The sequence below is a fragment of the Coloeus monedula genome (genome assembly GCF_965178545.1).
Source record: "Coloeus monedula genome assembly, chromosome: 27".
In the NCBI taxonomy this organism is placed as follows: domain Eukaryota; kingdom Metazoa; phylum Chordata; class Aves; order Passeriformes; family Corvidae; genus Coloeus; species Coloeus monedula.
Window position 1 is genome coordinate 3,357,857 of NC_138807.1, and position 27,051 is coordinate 3,384,907.

A 27,051-nucleotide genomic window follows, 5' to 3' on the forward strand; every position below is an offset into this window, starting at 1 on the left:
ATTTAATGACTCCCTGTGGTTCTCTGTGCACTGCTTGCTACACCCCATCCTCCAGAAATAACCCACGCTTCTTTCAGGGATTAAATGTCGAAAATAAAATGAACTCACAATAATCAGCCACATAAAAATAGGTGGGTTCTGTCCAGGAGCCATTTCCAGCCAGGGAGGTGGCCCGGATCCGCACGCTGTAGTTCCCAGGCTGGAGTCCCCGGAGCTTGCAGCCGCTCTCGCTGGCAAAGTGCTTGCGGGACACGCAGAAATGGGCTTCCTGTGGGGACAGGGGCTGTGGCAGGGTCATCCTGCAGCACCCAGAGCTCCCTGAGAGTTCCTTGAGGCTCCTGCAGCACCCAGAGCTCCCTGAGTGTTCCTCCCTGGGACTCATGTAGACCCAGAGCTCCCTGAGAGTTCTTCCCTGGGGCTCCTGCAGCACCCAGAGCTCCCTGACGGCTCCCTGGGGCTCCTGCAGCACCTCCCCAGCTGGCAAACACACACCCAAAGGCTCTCAGTCTGCTCCAGGTTAGTGGTTTGTGCTGGGTTTGTGTTTTGCAGGGCACTAGGTCAGGTTACAGAGAGCAAGTGACATGTGCTGCCCTGGTCCTCAGCCCTGACACTGGCCCTGCACTGGTGAGTGCCCCTGTTTCCGTGGCACTGACACCAGCCCTGCCCCTGTCACACTGACACCAGCTCTGTACCCATGGCACTGACACCAGCCCTGCCCCTGTCACACTGACACCAGCTCTGTCCCCAAGAGCTCATGGGCTGCTCAATGCCATCCTAATTCCTCTGAGCAACTTAAATTTCACAGAATGACAGAAACGTCAAGGTTGGAAGAGACCTTCAAGGTCATCAAGTCCCACCATCAACCCAGCACCACCATAATCAGCCCTAAAACATGTCCCCAAGTGCCACATTCAGACACCTCTTGAACACTTCCAGAGATGGTGACTCCACCACCTCACTGGGCGACTTATTCCAATGCCTGAGCTCTCCTGCAGGGAACTTTTTCTGGTATCTAATCTGGACCTCCCTGGCACAACTTAAGGCTTTTCATCTGAGACACAGCAATGTGGGGTTTCTGTCCTTCTGTGAAATAACATTTCTAAAAAAGCTCCATGCAGAAAGTTGGCAAATCAGCTAAACTTGCTGGGCAAACAGGCGCCACAGAGGCAGATTATTTCCTGACGTCACCCCAGGCTTCCAGAGGACATAAATTCACCAGTGAAATTTTGTATCCCATCAGTTCCCACACCAGGAAACCGGACTAGGGAAATCCTAAAGAGCCCTGGGCTCCCAGGGGGAGCCACTTCTCCAAAGGTGCAGTGAAAGCAGAACCTCTCACCTCTGTCTCCCCGAGCCGCCCGTAGTTCACCTCGTAGAGCACGATGAGGCCGTTGGGCTCCTTTGGCTCCTGCCACTTCAAATGCACTGTGTTCTTTTCCACCAGCTCATGGGAAACTGGGCCAACGATGTCATCAGCCTTAGCTAGAACCAAGTTCAAGATTAGGCTTAGTTTCATGTCTTTGGGCAAAATTCACACCTGCCAATATGTCATCCATCCTCCTTTCCCACCGGGACATATGGATAGCCCCAGTCTTACATATTGCAGCTGGCTCCCATAGGAAAAGCAGCATTTGAGAACAGCCACCAAGCCACAGCAGAGCTCAGGGAGAGAATCACCTTCTGGCATGGTCCTGGCACTGACATAAGCTGCCACGCTGCAGCGGGACTCCTGAGCATCGTGGTTGCAGGCGTGGAGCTCGATGCGGTACCCGGTGAAGTGCCGCAGCCCCGAGATCACCAGCGACTCCTTCGACAGCACTTTCTCAAAAGGTTTCTGCTCCTCTGCACCCTCGGCTGCTGCTGAGTTATTGGGGGAGGATGGGATGGTGGGTAACACCACGGTGGAGTTTGCCACAGAGCTGAGGTCTCTTCGTTTTCTTGATGGCCTGTTAAACAACACGGGTCACCACGTTATTTGTTATAGTCAATGTCAACACATCCAGCTGAAAAGGAAGAGTTAAAATGGGAGAGCTCAGAGTGTCACTGGAAACTCAAACTGAAGCCTGGCATTTGCAATGCAACGAAGAAATTCAGGATTTTTTTTTAACCAAGCAATGCGTCTTTATAAAATTCTGTATCTCCCAGACTTCTCTCCACACAACTGCATACAGGGAGATAAAATAAAAATAAACCAATCCAAGCCTCAAGTATTTGCTTGAGAATTCAAGTTCCCCTGGATCTCTCAGCTGAGTCTAACTTTACCAGGTTGCCTCACGGATGCCTCGGGCAGGGTTGCAATGCTTTGGAGTTCAGCTCCCACACGCTGCAGCTCCGAGCAAAAGAGGTCACGTCACGGCCCCGACTCGGTGACCTCAGATGTGCCACATATCCCAAGTGTCACTAACTTGCATTTATAAAGCATAAAGCCACTCTCCCAGCTCTCTGGAATACATTTGCCACTCTCACCCCTAAGGCTGAACCTCGATGGATACACAAAGCGTTTTAACCTTTTCCCAAGAGATCAAATCTATTAAGTCCTTTTCAAGGCATGCATTTAAAACTCATGATTCTGGTTACATATTCATTGGGTGGTTTTGTTAACCAAACGTTGCTCCTCAAGTTACTGCATTTCAGTCTGAAAATCCAATTTTTTCACTTGTAAAACCAGCACCTGCAGTGTGACCCTGTCACGTTCCCTGTCTGCACCTGAGTGCCACCAGCCAGCTTTAATGTCAGGTTTTGTCAGCAAATAAACAGAATAAATTCAACAGAATTAAGAACCATTCGAATATTTCATTTTCTTGGTCAAAAAAAAAAAAAAAAGGATCAGTACCAAACCAAAAGTGCTCAATCTAACACTCTTATGTCCTGCCACACATTTGCCACGGGGAATTCCAGGTCGGGAACTAACCAAGGTGGTGAATCAGTAACTGTATTCAGTTACACAAAAGGAATTAATGCCAGTTGAAATCCAGACCATGTATTTTAAGGGAGTGATGATCTTTTTGTGTGTGTGTGCATGTGTGTGCAGCTATTAAAGGGTACAAAGAGTGACCTGAACTGAACCCACACTTGAGGCATCTCCAGGCTCTAAAAATGTAACAAGCTGTTGAAGCAAATCTTTGCTGCTGAACTGAACTTTCCACTGTCACCTCTGACCACCAGGCCATGACCAGCCCCAGCCCCAACAGGGACTGCTCTGACAGGTCTCTGCCACCTTCCCTGCTTCCCTCTGCCTTCCCTGGTGCTGTTTCTCCTCCTACAGCAAAAGCCACCACCCAAAAGACAGAGTTTGAGATGTCCTCAAACTTAACACTGGGCTGCACACAACACAACACAGACATTGACAGAGTCCCCATCACAGAATGGTTTGGGTTGGAGGGACCTCAAAGCCCATCCAGTGCCACCCCTGCCATGGGCAGGGACACCTCCCACTGTCCCAGGCTGCTCCAAGCCCCAATGTCCAGCCTGGCCTTGGGCACTGCCAGGGATGCAGGGGCAGCCCCAGCTGCTCTGGGCACCCTGTGCCAGGGCCTGCCCACCCTCCCAGGGAACAATTCCTTCCTACAGAATATTCATCCACCTGATGACAAAACACGATGTCAAACAGCAGGTTCAGCAAGCACATTCCAGTTTTAAGTTTTCTCTTTCTTAATTACTAATTAACTCCTTTTGGAGCTGCTGTCCCCTCAGCCTGTGTGGTGTTGTGAGCAGTGTCCCCTCAGGATGGGGCAGAGGTCAGGGACCCAGCTCTGGGTCATGCCACCTCCCTCCTTGGGAAGGACTCCTTATGGTCAAACAGAACCTGGTTTGCATAAAAGCAAAGCTACACCCTCTGTTTATCAAGTGTGAATTCAGCCGATCCTCGTGTTCAAGGGAATTTTGTTTTTCACAAGTAAACAGTAATTTGACCACTGATGCAACACAGAGTAAAATGCAAGAATTCCTTCCTTCTCAAATCACAGAAAGTTAAGAAAACCTTCTAAAGCTGTAAATCCCCAATTTTCCCATATTTATTATCCTGGATTTGCAGCAATTTTCTTGCCAAATTCTCTGTATTTTCAAACATCTGATTCTTCTCAGAGTTGTTCCAGTGTAATTTGCATTGGGGCCATCTCAGCAGCTCCAGTGAGGTCCCCGTGAAACCCTCAGCTCCAGGTTCCTCCTGCTCTCACAGATGCCCAGGGGCTGTGAGGGGGCTGGAAGTGACACTTCAGCACACACAGTATGGCCTGTGCTGGGGGATTCCAAAAATGCCTTTGGTACCTTAAGCCAAGCTTTTCCACACACCTGAAACTACCCCAGGTCAGCTGGGCTGGCAAAAGCGTTTTAGATTTGTCTGTGCAATTAACTGAATTGGGAAATGCAGGGGAAAACAGTAACTTTGAATGTGAGTCATTGCTCAGATCTTGCTCCCCAAGAATATTGGGAATGGCACAAATGTGTGTGACAGACAGCAAGAGAGACACAGAGCTGGGACTGCTCCTGCTCTTGCTGCAGTGGTGATGGAGGGAATACATGGAATGACACCCTGAACAGCAGCCACTGACTTCCCCTCTGCCTCTCAGGACTTTTTTTGAAATCTTTCCCTGTTTTCCACAGAATCATGGAGGGGTGAGGCTGGAAAGCACCTCTGGGGATTGTCTCACCCGAGCCCCTGGCCCAAAGCAGGGGCAGCTGCAGCAGGTGGCTCAGGACCATGTTGGACCATTTCCAGGGATGGAGACCCCACACATCCCTGGGCAGCCTGGTCCAGGGTGTAACCACCCCTGAGCTCCAGTCTGTGCCAAACTCCTCCAAAATGAGAGCAAGTAACACAGGAAAGAAGAAACAAAGCATCAGCTTCTGATGGTCACTTTGTTCAGCTCCAAAGGCGACCTGGTGTGAAGACCCTGCCAACTCTGCCTGCGCAGAGGAACATTCCTGAACTTCTAGTTTGGCTTTTTTGTCAGTGCCAGAGCAAACTGACCCCCAGGAGTTGTGACAGTGGCTCCTGGAGTGGGTAATCAACATGACTGGGGGAAGGAACTGTGATTTCCAGAGGGGTGAGATCAGCCCTGGCCTAAGGCTGGATCCTGCCCAGGGATCAGATGGCTGGGAACAGGGCAGGAGGGGAGAAATGGCACATGGAAAACAAGGAGACATCAGGGAGAAACTGCTGTGACTCTGCTGCCCTGGCATCTCGTGCTCCCTGCTGGCCTCATCCCTGGGATTCCTCCCGTGACTGGCAAGTTCCTTCTCTCCAGGAGAGGCCACACAGCACCTCAGGAGAGGTCACTGAACCCTCAGGAGCCACAAAAAAAGCACCTGAAGTAAACCACACTCCCAGCTCTCTGCCAGGCTCTGTGAGCCCGTGATAGCACAGTATTCACAGGAAAAAAAATCTGATTTATGTGGCGACAGCCTGGAGCCTGCCAGGGAAGACGAGCAGGGCACGTGGCACCAGGGAGATCTCTTTACCACTGGCTTGTTTTAAAGGATTAGTTGGCCATGGGATGTGGGGATTTCTTCCTCAGGATGCTGACAAGGTGGCCCATCCTGGTGACTGGTTCCTTCCTAAAATACATACCCCAGAAGGTGGCCTGAGAAGCATCCTGGGCTGGCTGCACAGTAAAATTGAGGGGGGAAAAAAGGAAAAATAAAAAGAGATCAGACTGTCAGAATTGTCTGCCTACATCAGGAGAAGTTTGGCTTTTGCACATGGCTTGGTTCTCTGCTTTGGAATATGTCATGTCCTGGCACACTGGAACTCATCCTGATGGGCACCAACAGCCAGGGAACAGCAGAACGAGGGGTTCTGCCCAAGCTTCCAGGTGAGGACTGCAGGTACCGGGGCAGGGAACACCAGGGATGCTTTCAACAGGGAAAATGCTCAGTGCAGTGGCCCAGCTTTTGTCAAGCAGCTGAAAATTCAGGTTTGTTGGGTGAGGGCAGCAAGCAGAGAATAAATTTAGAGCACAAAATGCATGACAGGGAAGAGGGTAAATCACCACAGATTCTACCCTGCTCCCCAGCACTTCCTCCCCGAGCTGCAGATGAAGTGTGAAGACATTCAACACCACTTAATGTGACACTGTGTGTGCCACTCCAAACAGGACACTCACCACCCACAGCACTCACATTCCTCATGGTATTGGAGGTATTTCCCAGACTAAGTGAAGGAAGGCCACAAATACCATGCTGAAGGACGAGGCTGTGGCCTGGTAAACTGCCCTCTTCCTTTCTTTTCAACTCAATGAAAAGCTTGACCACAAAATTTCAAGACAAGAAAAAAAAAATCGCTATTTTTGGCATCATCTGATGCCAGACGAGCTGCAGGCTGTTTGTTAAGGATTCTCACTTTATTCTTGAGCTGAAGAGAATTCAGGGACGGGAAATGAAAGCGGGATCTTCCCAATCTGCAGGAACATCCGTGGTAGGTGCTCAGCTCTCCCCATTCCAACACCCATATCCAGCTGGACTAGACAGGCTCCTGGAAGCCTGGCAATGTGGCTGTGTCCAACCTGGTATTTTTATTTAATCCTCAATTACATTTTCCTCCTCCTGACCCCTGGACAGTCCTGTTGGATGTTCTCACCTGGGCACAAAAACCTCGTTGTGGAGATAATTCTCAAAGGTCTTGCGGAAAGCAGACTCCTCCAGCTCCTTCTGGATCTGGGAGTCTGTTTTAGGACAGGAACAACATTCCCCACTGACATCCTCAGCTTCACTCTGGTTATACTTCTGGGGGTCTTCAGATTCAAAAGGAGGAGACCACGTCCTTGAGGGCAGCTTTAATCCTGGGGACAAAACCATTTCAGTGTCACTCATGCCTGACTTGGCGGAAGATGTTTGATTCCTACAAAGATCCCAAACCAGTGTACACAGGACCCATGGCATATTTGGGGATCCCGTACTTCACATCCAGGGCTGAGAAGTTCCCTCTTTTCTGACAAGCCTTTGATTCAAAAATGCTATTTTTGAAATGAAGCTTGGATGCTGCTTTACCCCAGTCCTGGTGACAGAGCAGCAGGTGAGATTTTGGAAATCCTCAGTGAAATTCTGTGTTCTCAAGGAATTCCAAACCAGACACCAGCTGCCTTCAAAAATTAACGTGGCCCTGAGCACTGAAATTTTTAACCTTACCATCTCCATTGTTGCTATTAAACTTGTAAGTCAGTTTAAAAGGAACAAGGGCAGAAGGGAGATCCCCAAAGGAAAAAACGTCTGATTACTTTGCAAAAAATGGCTTTAGACCTTTTGCACATACCTTGGCACCTAATGTAACAGGAACAGGGAGGGACAGAGCTGTTCCTAGAACAGTCCTGAATCCAGCAGAATTGGGCCCCCAGAGCACCTCCAAGGCAGAAACTCCAGGAAGTCCTGGGAGAGACTGAAGGAAAGGCCTGGAGGGAGAAGCACCCACTCACCTTTCAGGCAGTAATCGAGTTCATAGAGCTCACTGTCCTCTGCCTGCTGCTGCCAGTACACCAGGTAGTGTGTGATGTTCCCGTTGGGCTCCGAGGGCGGCTTCCACTTCAGGATGATTTGGGATGAAGAGTTGGAAACGGATATCGGATCTAACGGGACCGACGGAACTGCGTGGGAAGAGGCAGAGGTCACTGCACTGCCCTGCCAGAGCCTGGCAAAGCAGGGACCAGCACAAGCAAATTTCCATTCCTATGGGAATCAAGCATTCCCTGGCACCCAGCAGGCTCTTCCAGGCTGGGCTGGATGATCCTGGAGGTCTCTTCCAGCCTTAGTGATTCTTACATGAGGCCACACAAACTGGATAGGTGTCCATTGGCACCATCTGGAACCACACCACTGGTTTAGGAATTCCTTCCTACCAAAGGAGGGCAGTGGAAAGCTTCCTGGATATGGGACTACCACAACCCCCACCCAGGCAGAATTATTTAGGCCTGTTTTTACCCCAGGAACGTGCTGCACTGACCCGTGGCGTTGGTCTGCACGTAGATGATCTCGCTCTTGGCGCCGTACGTCCGCCGCTCGTCAGAGAAGGTGACCAGGGTTTTCACAAACACAGCATATTGTGTCCAGGGCTTCAGGCCCCTCAGAAGCCACCCTGGCTGGGCCTGGGCTTTGGGCTCGTTTGAGCGTGGTGGGGGGTCAACATCCACAACTGTCCAGCTGTTGGAGCCACAGGCATCCTGGCCATCGAACTCCGTCACGTTTTGGTAGGGACTTTGTGAAAGAGATGGCTCCAATTAACAGAATCCTCATTCAGGCTCTTAAAAACATTTCTAAAGACACCACTGAAAGTTATCACCCTTTAACCTTCAGAGAAAGTAAAATTATCTCATTGTATTTACTCTGAAAGGGAGCCATTGTGGGACCTTTGCTGCCTGGGCCTCTGACAGCATCACAGAACAGGTCCTGCAGGTGCCACACATGACCCCAACAACTAAATCCAGATTGATTATTGGCAGCTTTATGAAAATCAGCTTGGTTACCTCAATTCTAAAAGAATCTTTCCCACCTCAAAGGGGATAAAGCATCCCATGGGATAGTGGGGAGATGAGGAACTCCATGGTTCGAGCACATGTGTCTAGAACAGCAGGAATAACTAAAGTTTGGATTGTTCTTAAATGAGGAATCATGCCTGTGCACAAGTCAGGGATCTTAACGAACACTTTTAAAGAAGGGTATCGCTGGGAACTTTAGTGTAGGAGCCACAAAATCAGAGACTAAACAGCTTTGCCTACAGCAAAAACATCCAGCAGGTTTAACATCCACCTTTCAGTGCCAGCAGCTGCTCGTGGCAGCCCAACAAGGCCATTTATCTGTGACCTGAGGGGGATCACTTACGCCTCTTTGTAGAACAGCATAAACCCCAGGAGGTCACGGAAATCAGGGGGCCAGTAGGGCTCCCACTTCAGAAGGATCTTGTCATGAGAAGTTCTAATGGAAGAAAATTTCAGCAGTTCGTTTTCACCTGTAACAAGTGAGAAGTGACAACAGTTTCATTAATGCTAAAAAATGAAAGGTTTTGGGTTTGATTATCTTAGAAGTTTAAGATAAATGTGAGAATGTTGGCACTGAGAAGAGTTGCCCAGTAAAACCTTACCTTACTTCGAAGCCATTCCTACCCCAAATCAGGGGTTGGAATCGATGCCCTCCTAAGGTTAAATTTTTCTATGACTTCATGAAAATGACTCAGTAGAAGAGCTGAACTAAATTCTAAAAAGTGGGAAATCTAAAGGCGACATATTTCACAGTTTATGATGATCTGCACAGCTGAACCCAGCATTATGGTTTGCAGAGAAGACAACAGGCCACAAAAACGAAGGAGAAGAATTCCCAGCCTTGCCAGGAGTAGTGTGGTCCCTCTGCAAGGGGGAGGGTGTTTGCAGGAGGATGGAGCTCAAGGGACATGGTACAATATGTTTTGTGCCCCCAGCCCAAGTGGCTCTGACTGAATTTGCTATTCCTGCAGTAGCTGCAACGGGAGGAAGAACATTCATTTCACTGGCACCACATCCAGAACAAACAAGGGCTTTTTTTTTTCTTCCCTTTCTATTTTTTTTTTTTTTAGTAAACAGGATGCTGCCAATGTGAAAGCTGGGCTTGAAATGTAAAAGCAAACAAAAAGCCAAACACCCTGGCAAGCTGTGGTTTGAGGTGGGGGTGGCACAGACACCAGCTCAGCAGGGTGGGGGTACAGCTGGCAAAGAGAAATGCAACTGTCTCCTCCAGCTGCTTTCACACCAAACACCAACGCAGGAGCTGCTCACAGCCACAGGCAGAGATGGATCTGCCCAAATCCAGGTTCACCCCCAATGCGGGAAGAGCTTTTCAGTGTCTCATGGGAGGAGATGAACTTTTATAGACAGCTGATTCCTTGTGCTCCTTCCCTCTGCCCAGGCTGGAGCTGTGGTGCCCCAGAGGCTCCGTGTGTGTTTTTCACTGGTCCCGCCAGTTTTTAGGTCACAGCCATAGCATTCCCTTCTCCCACTGTGCTGGCCTGACTGCATCTGTTGATATGTGGGAAACCAGACCAGGAAACCGAGTCAACTGAAAGATCTTCACTTTTTAGGTCTGTTCACAAACAGCTACATCAGGGCAACGAGGGCAGGACAGGAGGGTCACAGAATCATGAAATGCTTTGGGTGGGAAGGTACCTTGGGCTCTTCTGGCAATGCTGTCCCCAAAAGCAGAGGGACAGTGAAGCCACAGGATGACCCAAGCTGCCCTGCAGGCTGTGAGCCAGCATCTGAAATCCCAGTTCAGTTAATGCTGGGCTTTTTGGTGGCAATTCCTGCCTAAGCATCTCCCAGGATCACAGCACAACTGCTGGAATACTGCATGGATGGGTCACTGCCTCTGTCCCCATGTCATCTGTCCTTCACAGAATGGTTGCAAGGGGCCCACGTCCACCTGCACGTGCTCCTGTTCCTGTCTGGTGAATCTCTGTGGGGCTGAGCAGTGAATCAGAGCAGAGAGATGTCACCAGCTCAGAACAAAGCTGGGTATTTCCTACCCCTGATCACTTCCACAATCTGGCTCACCACACAGCCCTGGTACAAACAGGGGAAGGGGATTGTGTGGCACAGAAAGAGAACAAACAGCGGGGCTGGGGGTGCAGAAGGACTGCATTTATTGCAGTACTGCTGCCAAAATAAGTGTCTGAAAAACTCCATCTTCAGCAGCACGACTTCAGTGCCAGCGTAAAGCCAACCCCACGCTGTTTGCTGACACAGGCACTGTCTGATTGTTGTTCCTGAAGAAAGCTGGTAGGTGAAAAACCTCAGAGAGGCATTGCAAAAATTGTTGGAAAATTTTCTCTGACTGTTGTCATGGCAATTGCCTCACGTGGCCACAGGGATGGGTGGAAATCCCGTTTCTCCCGTGTTTATTCCGTGTGCGCACCGTCACCTCATGACATGGGAAAAGCAGATTATGACTATTAATCAGGTACTCAGCAGTAACACAAAGTCCCAACCCGGGCCGAGGTTACATTGTGCTAAACTCTTCAAAAAGACACAATAAATACACTCCCAGCTCCAAAAACCTCCCAGGGTTCTGTGGGACCAAGGCTGCCAGAGGGAGATCCCGTGGGGACTTTTACTCGTGGCACAGTGACAGTGGCACTGAGTGCACAGGCAAGGGGCAAATCTGCTGCTTTACCAAAGGGACAAGGACAGGCCATGGAAAAACATCATGGGCTGGGCTGGGAGAAAGAGGGGTACAAGGAGAGCAAGGCAGAGGGACTGGAAAGGGAAGCAAGGCTGCATTCTGAGACTCTTACATGAGGCTTGATCCCCGTTGGTTTTCAGGGCTATGTCATTCCTCTCCTGACGCCCCTTAGTCCCGGAGATCTCTTCCATCTTGTGGATTTCTGACAAGCACAGCTTGGGATTGTAATGGAAGAAGAGTTTGCCTCGTGCAATAGTGAGGTTGTGTTTGCTCCAGTCCCAGAGCTGGCGAAGATTCTGGTTGTCCAAGGCATAAAAGGAGTAATTTCTGAAATCAGAGGAATGAAAACGTGGGTTGGGAGGGGATGAATGGAAAACTCTTCTTGCACTAACCCTCACACCAAAGAAAAATGAATGCAAATTGTCTGCCCTGGTAGGGCACAAGCCACAGGCAGAGGAACATTTAAAAATAACTTAGGAATTGTTTCCCAATACAAATCACCCTCATAGAACTGGCACTCCTTGTACTTCAAAGCATTCAAATAAAGCATCTTTTGAGAGAACTCACCCAGCTTCGAGTGTCTCTCCTCTAATCAGATGGAGTTTCCGAAAAAAAGAAAGAGAAACCAAGGCATAAGAGCGGCGAATTTTTAGGTAACCTGAGATTTCTTCTATCAAGCCAAGATTCGCTTCCAGCTCAGCTGCTATGTTATCTACAGAGAGGAGAACATTGGGAAGAGTTTTCTGGTATCACAGAGAAAAACACCCACATCGGAGCCCGAATGTATTAAACGATTGCTTTATGTTAATTCATGAGAACTCACAAAAATCCATTAACAAAAAACGCCAAATGAGCACGCCGAGCCTTTGTGCTTATTCTTCTGGGTCCCTCTGAGACTGAGGGTGGTCACAGCCAAGGGAAGAGCCCCAGCTCAGGGCAGTGCCCCATTCCCTGGCTGCCAGCCCGTGCTGCCCACTCCTCGCCCATGCCCCACTTACTTCCTCCCCGGATGTTTATGACCAAGCTGCCGTTCACGACCGTGCAGCCCCGCAGCTCCTGCGCCGACGTCACCGAGTCGATCGTCTTCTCCTTGCCAAAGTCACACACCTTGGGACAGGGCCCCGCGCAGGGCGTGCAGTGCAGGCTGCAAAACAGGAGAGGAGGGGTGCAGGGGTGAGGCAGGATGGCCCCAGCACTTCCCAAAAGCAGAGCCATGAATCTCAAGTGACAATAAGCCATGGGATTCACTTGCTGTGAGCAGCACTTAGGAACTCCAAAGAGAGTCACAGAATCATGGAATGGTTTAGGTTGGAAGGGACCTTAAAGCTCATCCTATTCCAACCCCTTTCCACAACTTCCACTAGACCAGGTTGCTCCAAGCCCCATCCAACCTGGCCTTGAAAATAACTGCTGATAAATTCAAATTGTCTTAAATTGTCATTTCCACACTTCAAATGTGAATCACTCCATCTCTTCCTACATAACAAAATTAAGTGACCTGAACTATTTTGAAGATGAAACTGGCCACAATGCTGCCCAGTGCTCTCTACCCCAGGGGTTTCAAGATAACAAACGCCAGCCCAGTCTTCATCCCAAGATCGTTAACCAAACTTGTAATTGATGAGTGGAGAGCTGGCCCTTCATCTGGGAATCCTCTGAGTGAGGACTGCACACAATGTTGCTTTAAAAAAGGCAAGAATGTGCTTTGTGCTCTGGGGAAATACTGCTTAGATAGTACAAGCTGATGGCTTGCCCTGGTCACACCACCACAAGAATGTGTTCCCAACTAGTTCAGAGAGAGAAATGCTCTAGGAAAAGCAGGGAGCAGAGCTGTGAGGTCCCACTGGCAGCAGCCTGGAACAGCACAGGAGAGGCCACGGGGCTGTTGCACAAGCAGCCCAGCTACTTTGGGGGCTGCTTGTTCATTCTGTCGAAAAACAAAACAGGAAATGGCATAAAAAGTCTCGTTGAGAGTGAATTCCCTGAAATTATTATGGCAGGAGCAAACACATGCGAGCACAAAGTGACCAATATTCGTAGGAAATCTGACTCATCACAATATAGAACGGTATCGTGGGACAAACAACCAAGTTTGCAGTGATAAACAGCTCAGCAACATAAATTATTTAATTCCTTATTCCTTTGTCAAAACCCCCTGGGAATAGACAGAATGGCTGTTCCCTGCTTCGATTCGTGCTACACTTGTTTGTTACATTGCGCATTTATGTCTGGCACAGCTTGAACCTGCTCAATGAAAGTAATTACAGGCATGAGGGACAGATATTCTGAGAACGAGCACTCAGAGGACGCTGCGCTCTCTTCATTAGCCATGACCTCTCCCTGTTGTGCCTTTCCAGCCCGGCTCCCTGGCCTGAGGCTGCTCCAGAGGGCAGGGAAGCAGGGCTGCTAAAGCCTCTCCACTGCCCACCTCCCTCCTCCCACGCCATTAGAGAGAGACCCTTCCAGCTTGAGGATGCTCTTCCTTGTCCTCTCTCCATCTCCCTTTCCCACCTTTTCCAAACTTGAGAGGTAAGCAAGGGAAGCCAAGGGAAGAATAAACTACCAGCCCATGGCAGGGAGAGCTTTTAATGGCTTGAATTAGCAAGGTATTACTTTGTAAATCATATTAAAGTAGACCAGGTGATTGCCACAGATGCTCCAACACCAGAAACTTCTCCTGGCCATGACACAACACCCAAACCCTGTGTCCAAGGGGGAAGAAAGCCCAGCTCAGCCCAGCCCCCCAGTTTTGTCCCCTGCAGAGCAGGTACTCACTTGCTGGAATTCATGATGTAGCCCGAGGGGCACTCGTGCACACACTCGTTGTTGTGGATGACGTGACACCCTGACTCCCGGGCGTTCTTGCACTTGTTGTGCAGCTCCTGGCAGAAGCTGAAGGTGACGCAGCGCCAGCCCTCGAAGCGGTAGTGCCCGGGGGGGCAGTTGTCCACGCACCTCCCGTCCAGGTAGAAGTTGCGACAGGCCACGCACTTGTCGGGGTCGTTGGGCTCCGTGCAGTCCCCGAGGCACTCGCTGTGGCAGCACTGCCCGTCCGAGGTGCAGCCCTGCGACTTGCAGGCAGGGGGACAGACTGGCAAGGGAAAACACCAAAGGCAGGTGAGTGTCACAGGAGAGCCTGGCCGTGTGTGACCCTGAGAGCTTGTGACACCTGGTCCTGCTCGCCTTGGGAACTCCCTTTGCAAAGGGGCAACCATGGAGCGCAGGCATCTGCCTCATCTCCACTTGTCAGTGTAAGTTCTGCCTCATCTCCACCTTTCAGTGTAAATTCGACATTTTAAGAACGTTTTTGAGGAGTGTTACCATTCACCCTCATAACTCATCAATGCCCATCTTCAAAAGAAGGAAACTGAGTTTTCCTGTTCCCTCGGTCTGGCACTACGAGCCTCCAGGAGAGCCTTGGTGACTCCAATGTTATTTCTGAAGCTCAGGAGTGATGAGACTCCACAGCAAGAGCTTCCCAGCCTGGCACAGGCAGTTTCAGCCAGAAGATTCTTGCTTCTCAGTTTAAGAATCTGAAGTTTCCTGCAGCAGAACTGCAACTAACACGTCCAACAGCACTTTTACACAACCCTTCGGCTCCATCAGGATTTGCTTCCCATCTGTCTATCACCCTGTCCCTGGCTTCCTGGAGGAAGCCCTGGCACCAACATGAGCTTCTCAGTGACTCTCCCAACAAGTCCACAAAGAAGGGCACCCACAAGTGTTATTGCTTGAGGTTTTTATGGTTTTCTTTTTAATTACTCATTACCTAGCGCCCCACAACACCTTTAACGAGCGGTTTGGGCTTTGAACTGGAAACCAAGCGGGCACAGCTCGGAGCAAACACCATGAGTAACTCGGGGAAGAGTGGGAGGGCAGGATGAACAAACCCAGGGAAGCTCCAGGGGGAAGGTCAGTCCTGCCCCTCAGCACCTCCACACTCAATCTGAGCTGTTCAAACGAGGCTGAACTGGTTAAATCCAACTCTGTAATCCAGAACACGCCACAGAACTTCCCATCAGGGAAGAGAACAGAGCTGAAATCAGCACTCCAAGAGCAAACATCCAATGCCAAGCAGGGCTTTAGAAGCAGGAGGAAGGGCTTTAGATGGGGGACAGGGACCTGGATTTATCCTCACAGCCTTTGCGATCCAGCTGTGAATTGCCAAGACGCAGATCAAGACATCCCCTTGTCCTCACCAAACCAGTGTTGTGTCTGAGGGAGCACCTGAGCAGCTCCTTGGAGAAGGGAGACAGCAATAAATCCTGAATTAACACCATCTGCCTCAAAATTTCCCCAGCTTTCTGTCCAATACTCAGTGTCAAGGCAGGAGGGGCTTTATTTGGGAGGTCCTGGACACAGCGATGTCCAGAGGTGAAACGTTGTCTTTAATTTCTGGTTAAGGCATTTGAGCAGCCCAGCAGTGGAACGTGGTCTGGTTTTATCCAGCTAAAGGAGCAGCATGTGGGATCCACAGCACAACATGTTTGGATGATCCAATCCCCAGCTGTGTTAGGAAGAAAATCCTCCTCCGCCCCATGTTAAGGGATTGCAGAATTAAGTGTGTTAAAGCTGTTAATGCCATTCTTGGAATAAGCAGCAGCAGATGAGGTAGTAAAGATGAGCAACCTCTGGTCTGCTCCAGCCTGATAAAATCCCTTGAAGAAATATGAAATGGATAACATTGAAATTCTACCACAAGGACAATTTAATCTCCAATATCTTACTGCTTCCATGTTAGCCCTTCACTGCAGGTGTTTTCTCTGTGCACCACTCATCCATTGCAAAAAAATCCATTCAAATTAATTTCCTTTCAGGCTGAGCAACTTTTTGTCCTTTTCTAGCAACAGGTCTTATTTTGTGAACCTGTCACAAATAGTACCTGATTGAAATTCAACAGCCAAACAGCAGCAGATAACACCTTGCATTAGACTAAATACAAAATGAGAAGCTTGTTTTAAAAGCCAGGTTATACAAGGATGTTTTAAATGGTTATACATTCCTTACCAGGCCATAGATGAGCACAGTCTAGCAACAGGTGTCCTGGCTGCCGTTTATTAGAAATATTTACAACAGAAAATTCCAGAATTCAGTCCAAAACACTATCAAACTTACTAATTCCAGCCTGGAATATCAAGGTTTATGAGCAGGGGGAAAGCTTGGCTGCTTCTCCCACACCTCCCCTGACACAGAGATGTCCTGCAAGGAATCCTGCACTGCTTGGTTCCTCCCTGGAGCAGGGTCAGCTTCCAGCTGGGAAGCAAATGCTGAGGCAAATGCAGGAATGGTTTGTGGGAACTGGAGGGCGAGTGCTGCCCGCACAATTCCCAGTGTTCCTCACCAGCATTTCCTCCACAGGGGAGTTTTCCCGTGTCTCTTTCATGCTCAAGAACTACAAAGTTTCAAGTACCCAAAGGACAGCATTTGTTTTCCAAGGAGTCAGTGGAGCAGACAGGTAATTGGGAAAAGCCGGCCCTGATGCAAAGCACCCGGTGACACATGGCACCTACTTAACATTCTGTCACACAATATTTTTATTTAATTTGTTATGGAAACTAATCTTCAAAGCCCTGTGCTTATTTACACATTTTGAACTCAGCTGCAAGTATTCACAGGGCAGACACCGCCTAAAGTCTTCACTCTAAAGTTTTCAGAAGATACAATTAAACTATTTTTAAACCGTTCTTAACGTTTCTCTTTTTCCTGTTCCACGAGCTTTTGATGTCTCAAAGACAGCTCGAAGAAAGCAAGGCCCCAAGGCAACAGCTCTTTTTCCATTAAGCACTCAAGACCAGAAATTGTCAATCACCTTTTTGTCCAAATCCTCATTACCCAAGACCCTGAACAGATGTCATGACGTTATCAAAGTCTGCATTTTAGAGAGCACCTCAAGTCGTGTAAAACCTCTCCAGAGTATCTTCATTATGTCTTCCTACAACTGGTACTCCAGGTTATGTGATTCAGATGGGCCAGAAATACGGGTTTTGTTTGGGTTTTTCACTGCCACGTTGTGCTTTCACTGCAGGTCAACACTGCATAGCTTTGTTTTGTCATTACCCTTCTCCACCGAGGTCTGCAGACCCCAGTAATTGCCATGGCCCACAGAGATTTGCTTTTTTGCGTGAAAAGATTGTCTCCCCAGGGAACGGTCAGGGTCCCAAGGTTGCCAGAGCTCCAGGAGAGTTTGGACAAGGCTCTCGGGGTGCACAGGGTGGGACTGTTGGGGTGTTTGTACTTGATGATTCTTGTGGGTTCCTCCCAACTCAGGGCGTTCTGTGACTCTCAGATGGCACTTTTGGGAGCTGTGGCACATTCTGCAACACGTGGGGAGGAGGCTCAGGGAAGGTTCAGACATGACACCCGCACCCCCCAGTCTCTCTTAAGGCTGTGTGAGACTTTTGGGCAATGCAGGGCCCTGCTCTCAGCACAGGGAAAAAAGTGACTCTCTCCATTCCTCGCAGAAAGTCCAAAGGGAGCTCCACAAACCCATGCGAGAGACAAAGGAACAGCCATTGTGGGTAGGGGCAGAAGCCACCACACTGCACCACAAAAGCTGTGGCAGGGCCATGGCTTCAGCACCAGCACCAGGACAAAGCTGCCCAGCACAGCCACAACACCTCCTCAGCAGATCTGTAGGAACTGGGTGTTTAAAATCCCTGTCCCAAAGCTGACAAAGAGCCCAACGTTAACGAACCCAGGGAGAAGCGCAGCGACACAAGAGGCTCAAACCTGTTGTTCCAGGGGCGAATAAATATTTAACTCGCTGCTAGCGTGGCTCCCAAGACTGAGGAAACAATGCCTTTTCCAAACCTTTCTGATTAGAGATTCAAAGGGACATTTCTTCGTGCTGCTGAGGCCCAGCTGGGGGGGACAGGCGGCCTCGGAGTCAGCGCAAAGGAATTCCTACCTCCGTGGATCGCTCCCGTGTTTCACCACTTCCCCGTGCTCCAGGTGGAAACTAAACACACTGATACTGTAAACACATTCCCGAGCCAGCACAGGTAACCGGGAGATCCGTATTTAACAGGCAAGTCAATTAAGCATTAAGTTGTTAAAAACTTCGGTGTTAGGTCTTTTTTCTTGTTTACTGTTAATAAAACGGTGAATTGTCTGAGAAAGAAGGAGAAAAACACCACTCAGGATTAAGTTTTGCTGTTCCTTTGGGATTCTCTGCCACCGGGTGGGTTTAAATAGCAACATCCTGGGTGAGCTGAACTGGGTGCTCACACAGGTGGTGGTTTGGGTTGGGTGTGAGGAACACGGTTCATTAAGGACAAATTCTAAACCACACATACAAACATCAAAATGCTGCACATGTGCTGTCCAGGCACCACATGGGTTTGGGACTGATCTGTTGTGAATAAATCTGATCTTTTTACAGTGCAGTAACAAGGCCTGTGTGTGTGGACGGGGGTCAGTGGAGGCAGCCTGGGCCACCACGGGTGTCCAGTGTCCAACGGCCGAGCCGGTGACGAGCAGCAAGCTCCCCTCACACCATCAGCTCCTCTCCCCTGGCTTACACAAACTCTATTTTGATTACAGACAAGGCAATTAGGAGGCTCCAGATCCAACGGAGTCCAGGACACAAAACAACTGCGGCAGGAGAACCGCCCTCAACCTCAGCCAATGCATTTGCTGCCTGCGCAGGGGAGGCATCCAACCCAACCGCCCGCTATCTGCACAAGGCAAACAGCCTTAACCCTGCCAGCTCCCCAGCCAGCCCTGGCCTCCCACCACCACGCAGAAACCTCATCAGCCTAATGCAATTTAATGCAATTGAAGGGCTGCCATGGGTTTTTCAGCATTTGATTCGCGCGGGGTGTTTATAAGCGGGAGGGGAAGGCAGGAGGGAGCCGGCACGAAGCCGGCGTTGCCACGGCAGAAAATGGCTTGTTTTGGCCGTGACACGGCTGCCCTGGTGCCAGGGCTGGGCTGGTGTCATGTTAGATGACGGGCACACGCACAGAACCCAAAGCCAGAGCCCCACAGAAACAGGATCGCAGCGCTCTGCACGTCCCCGTGGCTTTTTTCCCCCTCTTACTGTAAATGGCTGCGAGATGTGACATATAAATTTATCCACACACAGAGTCCTACTTGAGTTACAGCTGCAGAGGGAACTGTAATTTCATTTCCTAACGGTACAGTCACGGCAGTGACCTCCACAGCAATGGGTTCTTGTGGTTCTAAACAAAAACAAAACCAACAAGGAAAGGGGAAAGAAAAAAAAAGGAAACCCAAGGACTAATCGCCCCCGGCAGTAACTCCTCAGTGTGTTGCAAGCATGTGATCTTAATTTAGTACTACAGAGCCTGGGCTTGTTTCCTGCTGCAAGTGCTGAGCAGCATTGCTGCTATGGAAATCCGTATGGGTCTTACTCCCTATAAAATGATGTATGAAATCCTGTTGTACACACACAGTATTTTTGACTTGATCGCTTTTGCTCTTTCAGTCATTCCCTTCTGGTCAAGAAGTACCCTGATTCAGTAAGTTGTTAAATGCCATTTGTCCTATAAATGTAATTTTTATCCCTAAACCAATTTTTAATTTTTTCACTCATGATCATCTATTTTCTTGTGAGCATTTATTTGATCTGAACACATCAAGACAACACCTAATCCCAGTGCATTCATGTATCATAAGGCTGAAAAGAGCTATTAAATTAAGCAAAACTGTGTCTGGTGAAGACTAAGTAAAAAATAAATCTAAAACCCACAGCAGAGTATGTGGACAGAGGATTGCTGCAAAAAACCCAATGTGCTGCAAACTCCACTGCACTCTGGCTTATTCCTTCAGTTATTTCTTCATGTCATGGGGACCAGAGAGGCAGAAACCTAAACCCCAAACCCCACCAGCAGCAGACTTGGGCTGCACTGGACACACTGCTCCCAGGGCACCACAGAGGCAGAAACATGCCTGGGAAGGACAGAGTTGGAGAGGTCCAGTGGACTGTAAAAAGCACAAGGACTTTTGATCTCCTTGGTGACAAACAACAGCAGCTCCCCCAGCCCTTCCTGAATCTACAAAATAAATGGAGTAACTAGAAGAGAACAAAAAATAAGAAGTTAACACAGTGATACCAAAATCCTGCCAGCAACGCCCGGCGTTGGCCGCAGTGGTCAAGCAAAATTCAGGAAATAATCACAAGATGCTCAAGCAAATTTGATGTCACTTATTCCCAGAGCTCAGCTGCTCTAACAACACTCATCCCTCACTTTTCTCCAAAGACAACCAAGGAACAACCCTTCCAAGAGGCATCGACTCAAGTGCTGTAACCCACAACAAAGGGCTGCAGTTCTCACCACCAGCTCGGGAAAGAGCAAGTGCCAAATAAATCCCAGATTTTACAACCAGCACTAAAATAAAGTGTTATTTATAAAATAAGATATTACAGTACATAATGCCGTGACCCCTCTGAACTGTGAGCTGGGAACGTTAGGAGGTCTCTATTTACACAGGAACAGATAAAATTAACTGCAGGTGCCTCCCTTCCCATGGACAGTGACTTCCAAAAACAACACACTTACTACAACGTCAAGGAAACTCTTCCCATTGACATTTCTCAGGACAACATTACACCTCTTATCTCATCTATCAGTAAGGATAAGAAAAAAAACTGTTTCTCCTCCCAACCCTTCCACAAATTACGTGCTCAAGTGGAGCTACACGGAATGGCTCAGATATTCCAAACCGGGGCCGGGGTTCGGCCGCTTCCCGCCAGGAATGGCTGAAGCCCACGGTGATGCTGGACCTGGGAGGATCAGCAAATGTGAGTTTAGACAAGATAAAAGAGTTTGGAGTCGTGTGCCACCTTGTCCAGCTGTGATAGTGGAGGTCTGTGGAAGAAGTTGTTGAATGGAGATACGAGAAAGGTTGAGCTCAGTTGTTTACAGAGGAAAGGGGCAGATAACAGGAGATCTCTCCAGAAACAGCCTCCTCTGTGCCAACCTTCTGCTGTGTAAACTGAGGAGTAATTCATTATCTTCTGCACTACACCTGCTAGTGGGGCATTTCCCTGCAAATACATATTTACTCCTGGGTGAATTATGTCAAGGAATATGGGAAATATGCTAAGAGGAGCTCGCACACATGTATACACACACGTTTTACTTATGTAACATACAAAATATACATAATTCATCTTAATGTGGTGAAGCCTGGAGGAGACATCAACCTCAACAGACCCACAATGCCTTTGGTCACTCGTTCTTTATCTTCTTAGGAAGTGACAACCTTCGCAAATGAGCTTCTCCAGCTCCACAGCGAGGCACAAGGCAGGGCCTGTGCCCAGGTGTACAAAGTCCTGTGTAAATTCAGATCCAATGGATGGAGTTCAACAGCCCAGTATCATCTCTTATTTTTGGGGACAGGACTTCTTGGGCTACAAACCTCAGTTACAGAAGGCCCTCATTTTTCTTCCACTGAACCCTCAGGACAGGCTCTCCTTTTCATGTATTTTTTAGACCTTTCTGTTGCTCTCCCTTGAAGGTTTTCACTCCTGCTCTCCTCCGTCGCCCCAACTATTTACACAGAGGACTGAATGTTTCCCACCCAAGTATCCCTAATACTGCCCAGACACAACAAAGATCAAATAAACATTTTCCTTTTGTGTATTTTAAGCAGTGGTGTTCACACCAGGACTCCAAGCCCCTTGGGAACTGAACTTACAGAGCAAAGCACCTCACGCTGAAAAAAAAAAGAATTAATAAAGAAATTAAAACTCAAGACTAGGTCTGTTCTCATCCTCCTGGCACCTTCCAATTGAGCCGATTCCCCACACAGGTACAAACAACTTGCAGAAATCAAGCAAAGCTGTTGGCCATAGAGCTCAAACTACCAAAACACCGAGCTCGATCTGAAAAAACAGCAGCAACTGTTAAAGGTGGGACAAGTGTCACAAAGTGCACACCAGGATAGCGACCAGAAGCTGTAAATACTTTACCCGGTGTCTACAACAGTGCTGTTGTGCCATTCTCTGGCAAGCAGGTCAAGCCTGCTCCTTGTACTTTGTGTTCAAAATTACACGGGAGCTTAGTGTCAGGGATCAGAAATAACCACCCACCTCTGCTTGGCGGCTGGGTTTTCTTAATATGCCAGCCCCAAAACTGACACCACATCTTCAGGCAAAAGATTGTATTTCATTCTGTACAGCAGAAGAGACAATTTGTAATTTAGACCAAAACCAGAATCTTTAACGTTAATTTGGGGCACTTCCCTGTAAAGCTTTGATCATAATTTTACTCACAAAAATAAGGTTGTTTTCCTGTTGTTATGGTTTGTTAAATTTCAATCTTTATTACAACCCAAGGATTTGGTGTTATCATTCAACAGTTGATGCCACCTGGGAGCCTCATGAAAGCTTCATGTTAATATTTAACTATTTATTACTCTCCAACGTACAGCATCTTGTAAACATCCCTGTTCCCTTTAACCTCCTCCTGCCAAACCTGCTCGCTCACTGCAACCCCAGAATACCCAAATCACAGGAAAGTGGTCCAGGCATGTCCTAAAAATAAGTGATGGTCCTTGTGGGTCCCTTCCAGCTCAGGATATTCCATGATTCTATGATTCTAGGAGCTGGTTTGTAAGAAACAGAGACAAGTGGAGATACACACAAGGATTTGGTGATGGTTTAAAACCAAAGTCCATCTGATTTTTCCAAACACGAGTTATTTTACCTACAAAGCCCGTCCTGTAAATGAGGAGTGATGATACAATCAAGGCACGAGGCAAAACGTCCAAGCTCTGCTTTCTGCAGAGATAAGGGAGGGACAAGATTCCTTTCCTCAAGGCCACGGGGAAGGATGTTGTAGTAAACAAGGCATGAAAGAACGAAAGCTATGCTGACACGTGGGGATGAGCAAAGATGGAATTTTAGATACGTTACATAAATGTAATCCGGACACAGAAAACAACAACTACACCAAAACAGAGGCACAGTTTACAGCAAAAATGGAGCACTCCATAACTCAGACAGGCAATGGAATGGGCGGAAGTATAAGATTAACCACAAGGAGATTATGCTGATAACTAATGATCTACACAGAAATGTCAGGCAGAGGTTAAGATTTTAATCTGGGCAGATTTCACGGCACAGTCATGAATTGTAAACATCGATACTGAAACCGACTTTGTGTTTGTGGGTGACGAGACTGAAAACAAACAGAGAGAAAAAAGGAATGGGGCTCACTCCAGATCCCCCTTTCTTACTCCAGATCCCCCTTCCTGCCTCGCCTCCCAGAGAGGATGAGGAGAGAGAGCAAGGCAAAGCATCACCTTTGCCAGTCGTGCAAAGAAAGGCAGATTTTCCCAGGAAGCAGAGCTAACTGGCTCTACCAACCGGATTTATTTATTTTCCTGAAATTACCAAGGTGCACAAACTGCTCAGTGCACAGTCGCTTAACAAGCTGCCCAAATCCAGGCTCACCAGGAGCACTGACCCATCCATCCTCCATTTATTTCCCACATGGATACACCCCGAGCTCCACACTGTACTGTGCCTTCCTTCACTTAACAGGTGCCACTTCAGTTTTCCCTGAACATACAGTAATTTTTCCCAAAGCAATATCTGAACTGTGGAAAGGAGAAATGGATGCAATATCTCGTTACCAGTATCAAACCCATCAATTCTGTGCACCCACATAAGATTCTCTCAACCCCTCAAGCCATTGTGGCCTCCTCAGCTCCTGCCCATTTCTTTGCACACCCTCCCCAGTTTGCCCAAAGCTCTACACACACTCGCCACGGTTTATTTCAAGGCAGAAGAATTTCCTTAGCAGGACTGAAATAGATACTGTTTGCCTGCAGAGCCAAGCAATGTGCAATGTATTTTTATTTACTACTCGCCCTCGTCATCCTTGGCATACCAGCAATGCCCATTTTCAAGTAATTCACTGTATATGAATATGTGGCACTGCACAAATTATCCAGCTTGGCTCTTCCCAGTTATCCAGACATCCACTGGCTTAACAGCTTCTCCTTACAAACACACTGATCCCTGGAGTTTTTTGTGACTGTGCCACATCCCTCTGCTGCTCTAACCCAGATGCCAAATGAGAAATGATAAAAATGACCAAAAGTCACACAAACACAACCCTGAGGAAAACCAAACGGCTGGAGACGAGTACAAAACCCATTAACTACATTGCACAAGCCACCCTTGGAGGCCGTTAATTTATTTCTCCTTGTAAATTGTGCAAGAGAAAGTTGTAATCTGAAGGTATTTAATGCCAAATTAGTTGTGCCATCTCAACAAGGCCAGAGACAGGGGAACTGAATCATTCAAAGTTACCCTGAACTCAGGGGAGATCTTGGATTCTTAATCCTTCTTCCACAATACTTGATGGCTCCAACTGTCAATGGTCAGAATTGTGAAAATTCTGCTTTATTTCATACCATGGTAAGCTCTTAAAATAAAACTGACTGTCACTGAGGTCACAGGGAAGTGCAGGAATAGCTGAAGTCCCATTATCCATCGGTGAAGCTGTGCTGGGCCAGGCAGGAACAGGATCTGCTGACATCCCCCACCCCTGCAGGCGTGTGCCACAGTGCTAAAAACCTTCACTTTATCAGCACAGGACTCAGATATGGTCTAATCACCAGCTGCCATCAGCATTGTCCACTGCAGAGCAATTAGGACTATTCAGAGCTCTCTAACTGATGCCACAGCCACGGATCCCCTCACGGGGCAGTTACTGGGGAAACCAATGTGGAAATTGCCTTACAACGGAGAGAGCCCTCTGGGGAAAAAAATGACAGAAACCAGCATTATCTAGCAAGAAAAAGAGATGGGATTCTCCTCTACAAGTAACCCGAAGCCATATCAGTTTCTCCAGGGACAAAGAGTCTTTTTCTTCATCAAACTCTGGAGGTTTCAGGTCTCAGCTCAGAGCTGCCAGCACTGGAATCAATCTGCCAATGGAAGGGAGCCCAGGGAGCTTTGGAGATGCCACCTAGTCCATCCACCTGTCTGAGGCCACCTCAAATACTCTACCTATGACATTTCTGATGGCTGTTTGTCTAAACCCACCCATAAGTTAAATTCTGCCTCGAGGCACTTCCTTCACTGGCCAGCCAAAGTTGATGGAAGTCACAAAGAGGGGCCTAACCCCTGGCAGCGCCAGGAAGAGACTGGCAATACCCCAGTCCACATCCAGCACTCAGCCCTCTGCAGAACACCCAGAGCAAAGCAAAACACTTGGTTTCAGCTGATTGCTGAGACCTGCTCAGCCTCCTCCAGCACCAAAACAAGGCGCGGATTTGAACCCGAGCCACTTCAAATCAGGCTCTGGGTGGACGGACGTGTTCCCACAACAGAGAGAGTCACTGGCAAATCTGAGCACCAAGAGACCCGCAGCGTGTTTGAAAAACACAATCTGAAGTTCTTCTTGTTATCACAGATTAGAGCATGTGGAAAAACAACAGGCTCCTTCCCTGCTGCTGATGAGCAAGAAGCGTCACGCGGCTGCTCCTCCTTTCGCCGCCGGAGCCATGCAAAACACGGGGACGTTTTTCTTATCACACCCACCAAATTCACACACTGTACAGGCTCAAAGGAGAACATTTCATATTTCCCAGAACAAAAACTGACGCTTGATGCAGATACCCAGTTTGAATGGACTGGTTTTGTGGACTAGAAACTCGATATCCAAGCACTGAGAGAGCAGCCAAACACTACACAAATTATTTAAGCAGCTCTGGAGATAAGGTTAGTGGAGTGTGGAAGAGAAGCTTAAGGAAAATCTACACATGGCATTTCTTTAGCCTATTTAATAATTGTGGAGATGCTGATGAGGTAAGAAGTTGTTTCAGACAAAGCACCAGTTTCTACATAAATTGCTTTTTCCTTAAGTCTCCAGGTAAGACTGTCCCATGTGCGATGCTCCCCTCTGCCAGAAACAGAGCACGCAGATTCCCACAGCCTAAAACCCACAGAATTGAATGAACAGAGAAATAGTTTGTTGAGCTTTAAAGGCTTCACTTCAAGTACTGTTTTAAAACAAAAGCCTTATTCCTTTAAGCCCTGTTAAGGCTCCACTGGGCGAGACTTTCAGACAGTCAGACATCACACTGAGGAGCTCCATTTCCTCTCTGGCTTTTGGGAGCTTTTGAGGGGTACTTAGAGGGAGCTCGTGGACTCCTCCATCCCAAACTGAAGCTGTGTAAACACATCAGTGCGATCAGCCTGCCTTCAGAAAGATGACATTCAGAAAAGACTGAAGACCAGAAAACAACAACCCTGTTCATTTCATTAAATCACTGCTCTATGTTTGCACTACCCAGAGAATATAATTGGATTGTCTTCGCAGAAAAGACAAGAAGAACATTTGTCTGATACTCAAATTTTAATGAATCTTTTCATTGCTCATGAAGTATTAAAATCCTTGCAGTGCCGTAACGCAACATGGATGAGCTTAATGAAGTTGAAAATGGAAACAGAAAAATGCTTTGTTATCCTGTGATGTCTGTGGAATTGCACATGCCTTACTCCCGGGAAACCAACACACAGGGCTAAGGCTTCCTGCAAAATTCCTGAGATTTTCTAATCAAGCCCACCTTCAAGTGCAAACATTCTTTATGTACTTTATCAATCATAAAACGCTGCTGATACAACAGAGTTTGTCTGGAGCCTCTGTGTGAGGGATTTCCCGGTGCCCAGGTCAGTGCAATAGCTGGAACTTGACTTTTTTGCTGCAGGTTGCTGAGTGAACTCCCAGTTCCTGCAGATATTTCAGAGCAAACAACTCAGAAGCTGACAGCGTCTCACTCATGTTATCGGAAGTGACACTGCCAAGTTCAGCAGCTCTGCCACAGACACCAAATAATCCATCCCTGGAATACCCAGTGTCAGGCTTGGGCTCTTCACATCAATGGGGGAGAATCAGCCAGCAAACAGACAGCCCCATTTTGTGTCATCAA

The 27,051-nt window shown here is 48.2% G+C and overlaps 1 protein-coding gene across 1 annotated transcript in view; it reads right to left on the bottom strand.

Annotated features, from left to right (window-relative positions):
- The window catches only part of INSR (insulin receptor), a 55,840-nt gene that overhangs the window by 10,864 nt on the left and 17,925 nt on the right, over window positions 1-27,051 (bottom strand). Inside the window, exons 3-13 of the mRNA XM_082297889.1 lie at window positions 13,912-14,227; window positions 12,135-12,280; window positions 11,704-11,848; window positions 11,249-11,463; window positions 8,809-8,935; window positions 7,934-8,184; window positions 7,410-7,577; window positions 6,578-6,779; window positions 1,678-1,946; window positions 1,340-1,482; window positions 109-268 (exon numbers count right to left, since the gene is read on the bottom strand). Coding sequence (XP_082154015.1) covers window positions 109-268; window positions 1,340-1,482; window positions 1,678-1,946; window positions 6,578-6,779; window positions 7,410-7,577; window positions 7,934-8,184; window positions 8,809-8,935; window positions 11,249-11,463; window positions 11,704-11,848; window positions 12,135-12,280; window positions 13,912-14,227 — 2,142 coding nt within the window. The remainder of the gene's footprint in view (window positions 1-108; window positions 269-1,339; window positions 1,483-1,677; window positions 1,947-6,577; window positions 6,780-7,409; window positions 7,578-7,933; window positions 8,185-8,808; window positions 8,936-11,248; window positions 11,464-11,703; window positions 11,849-12,134; window positions 12,281-13,911; window positions 14,228-27,051) is intronic.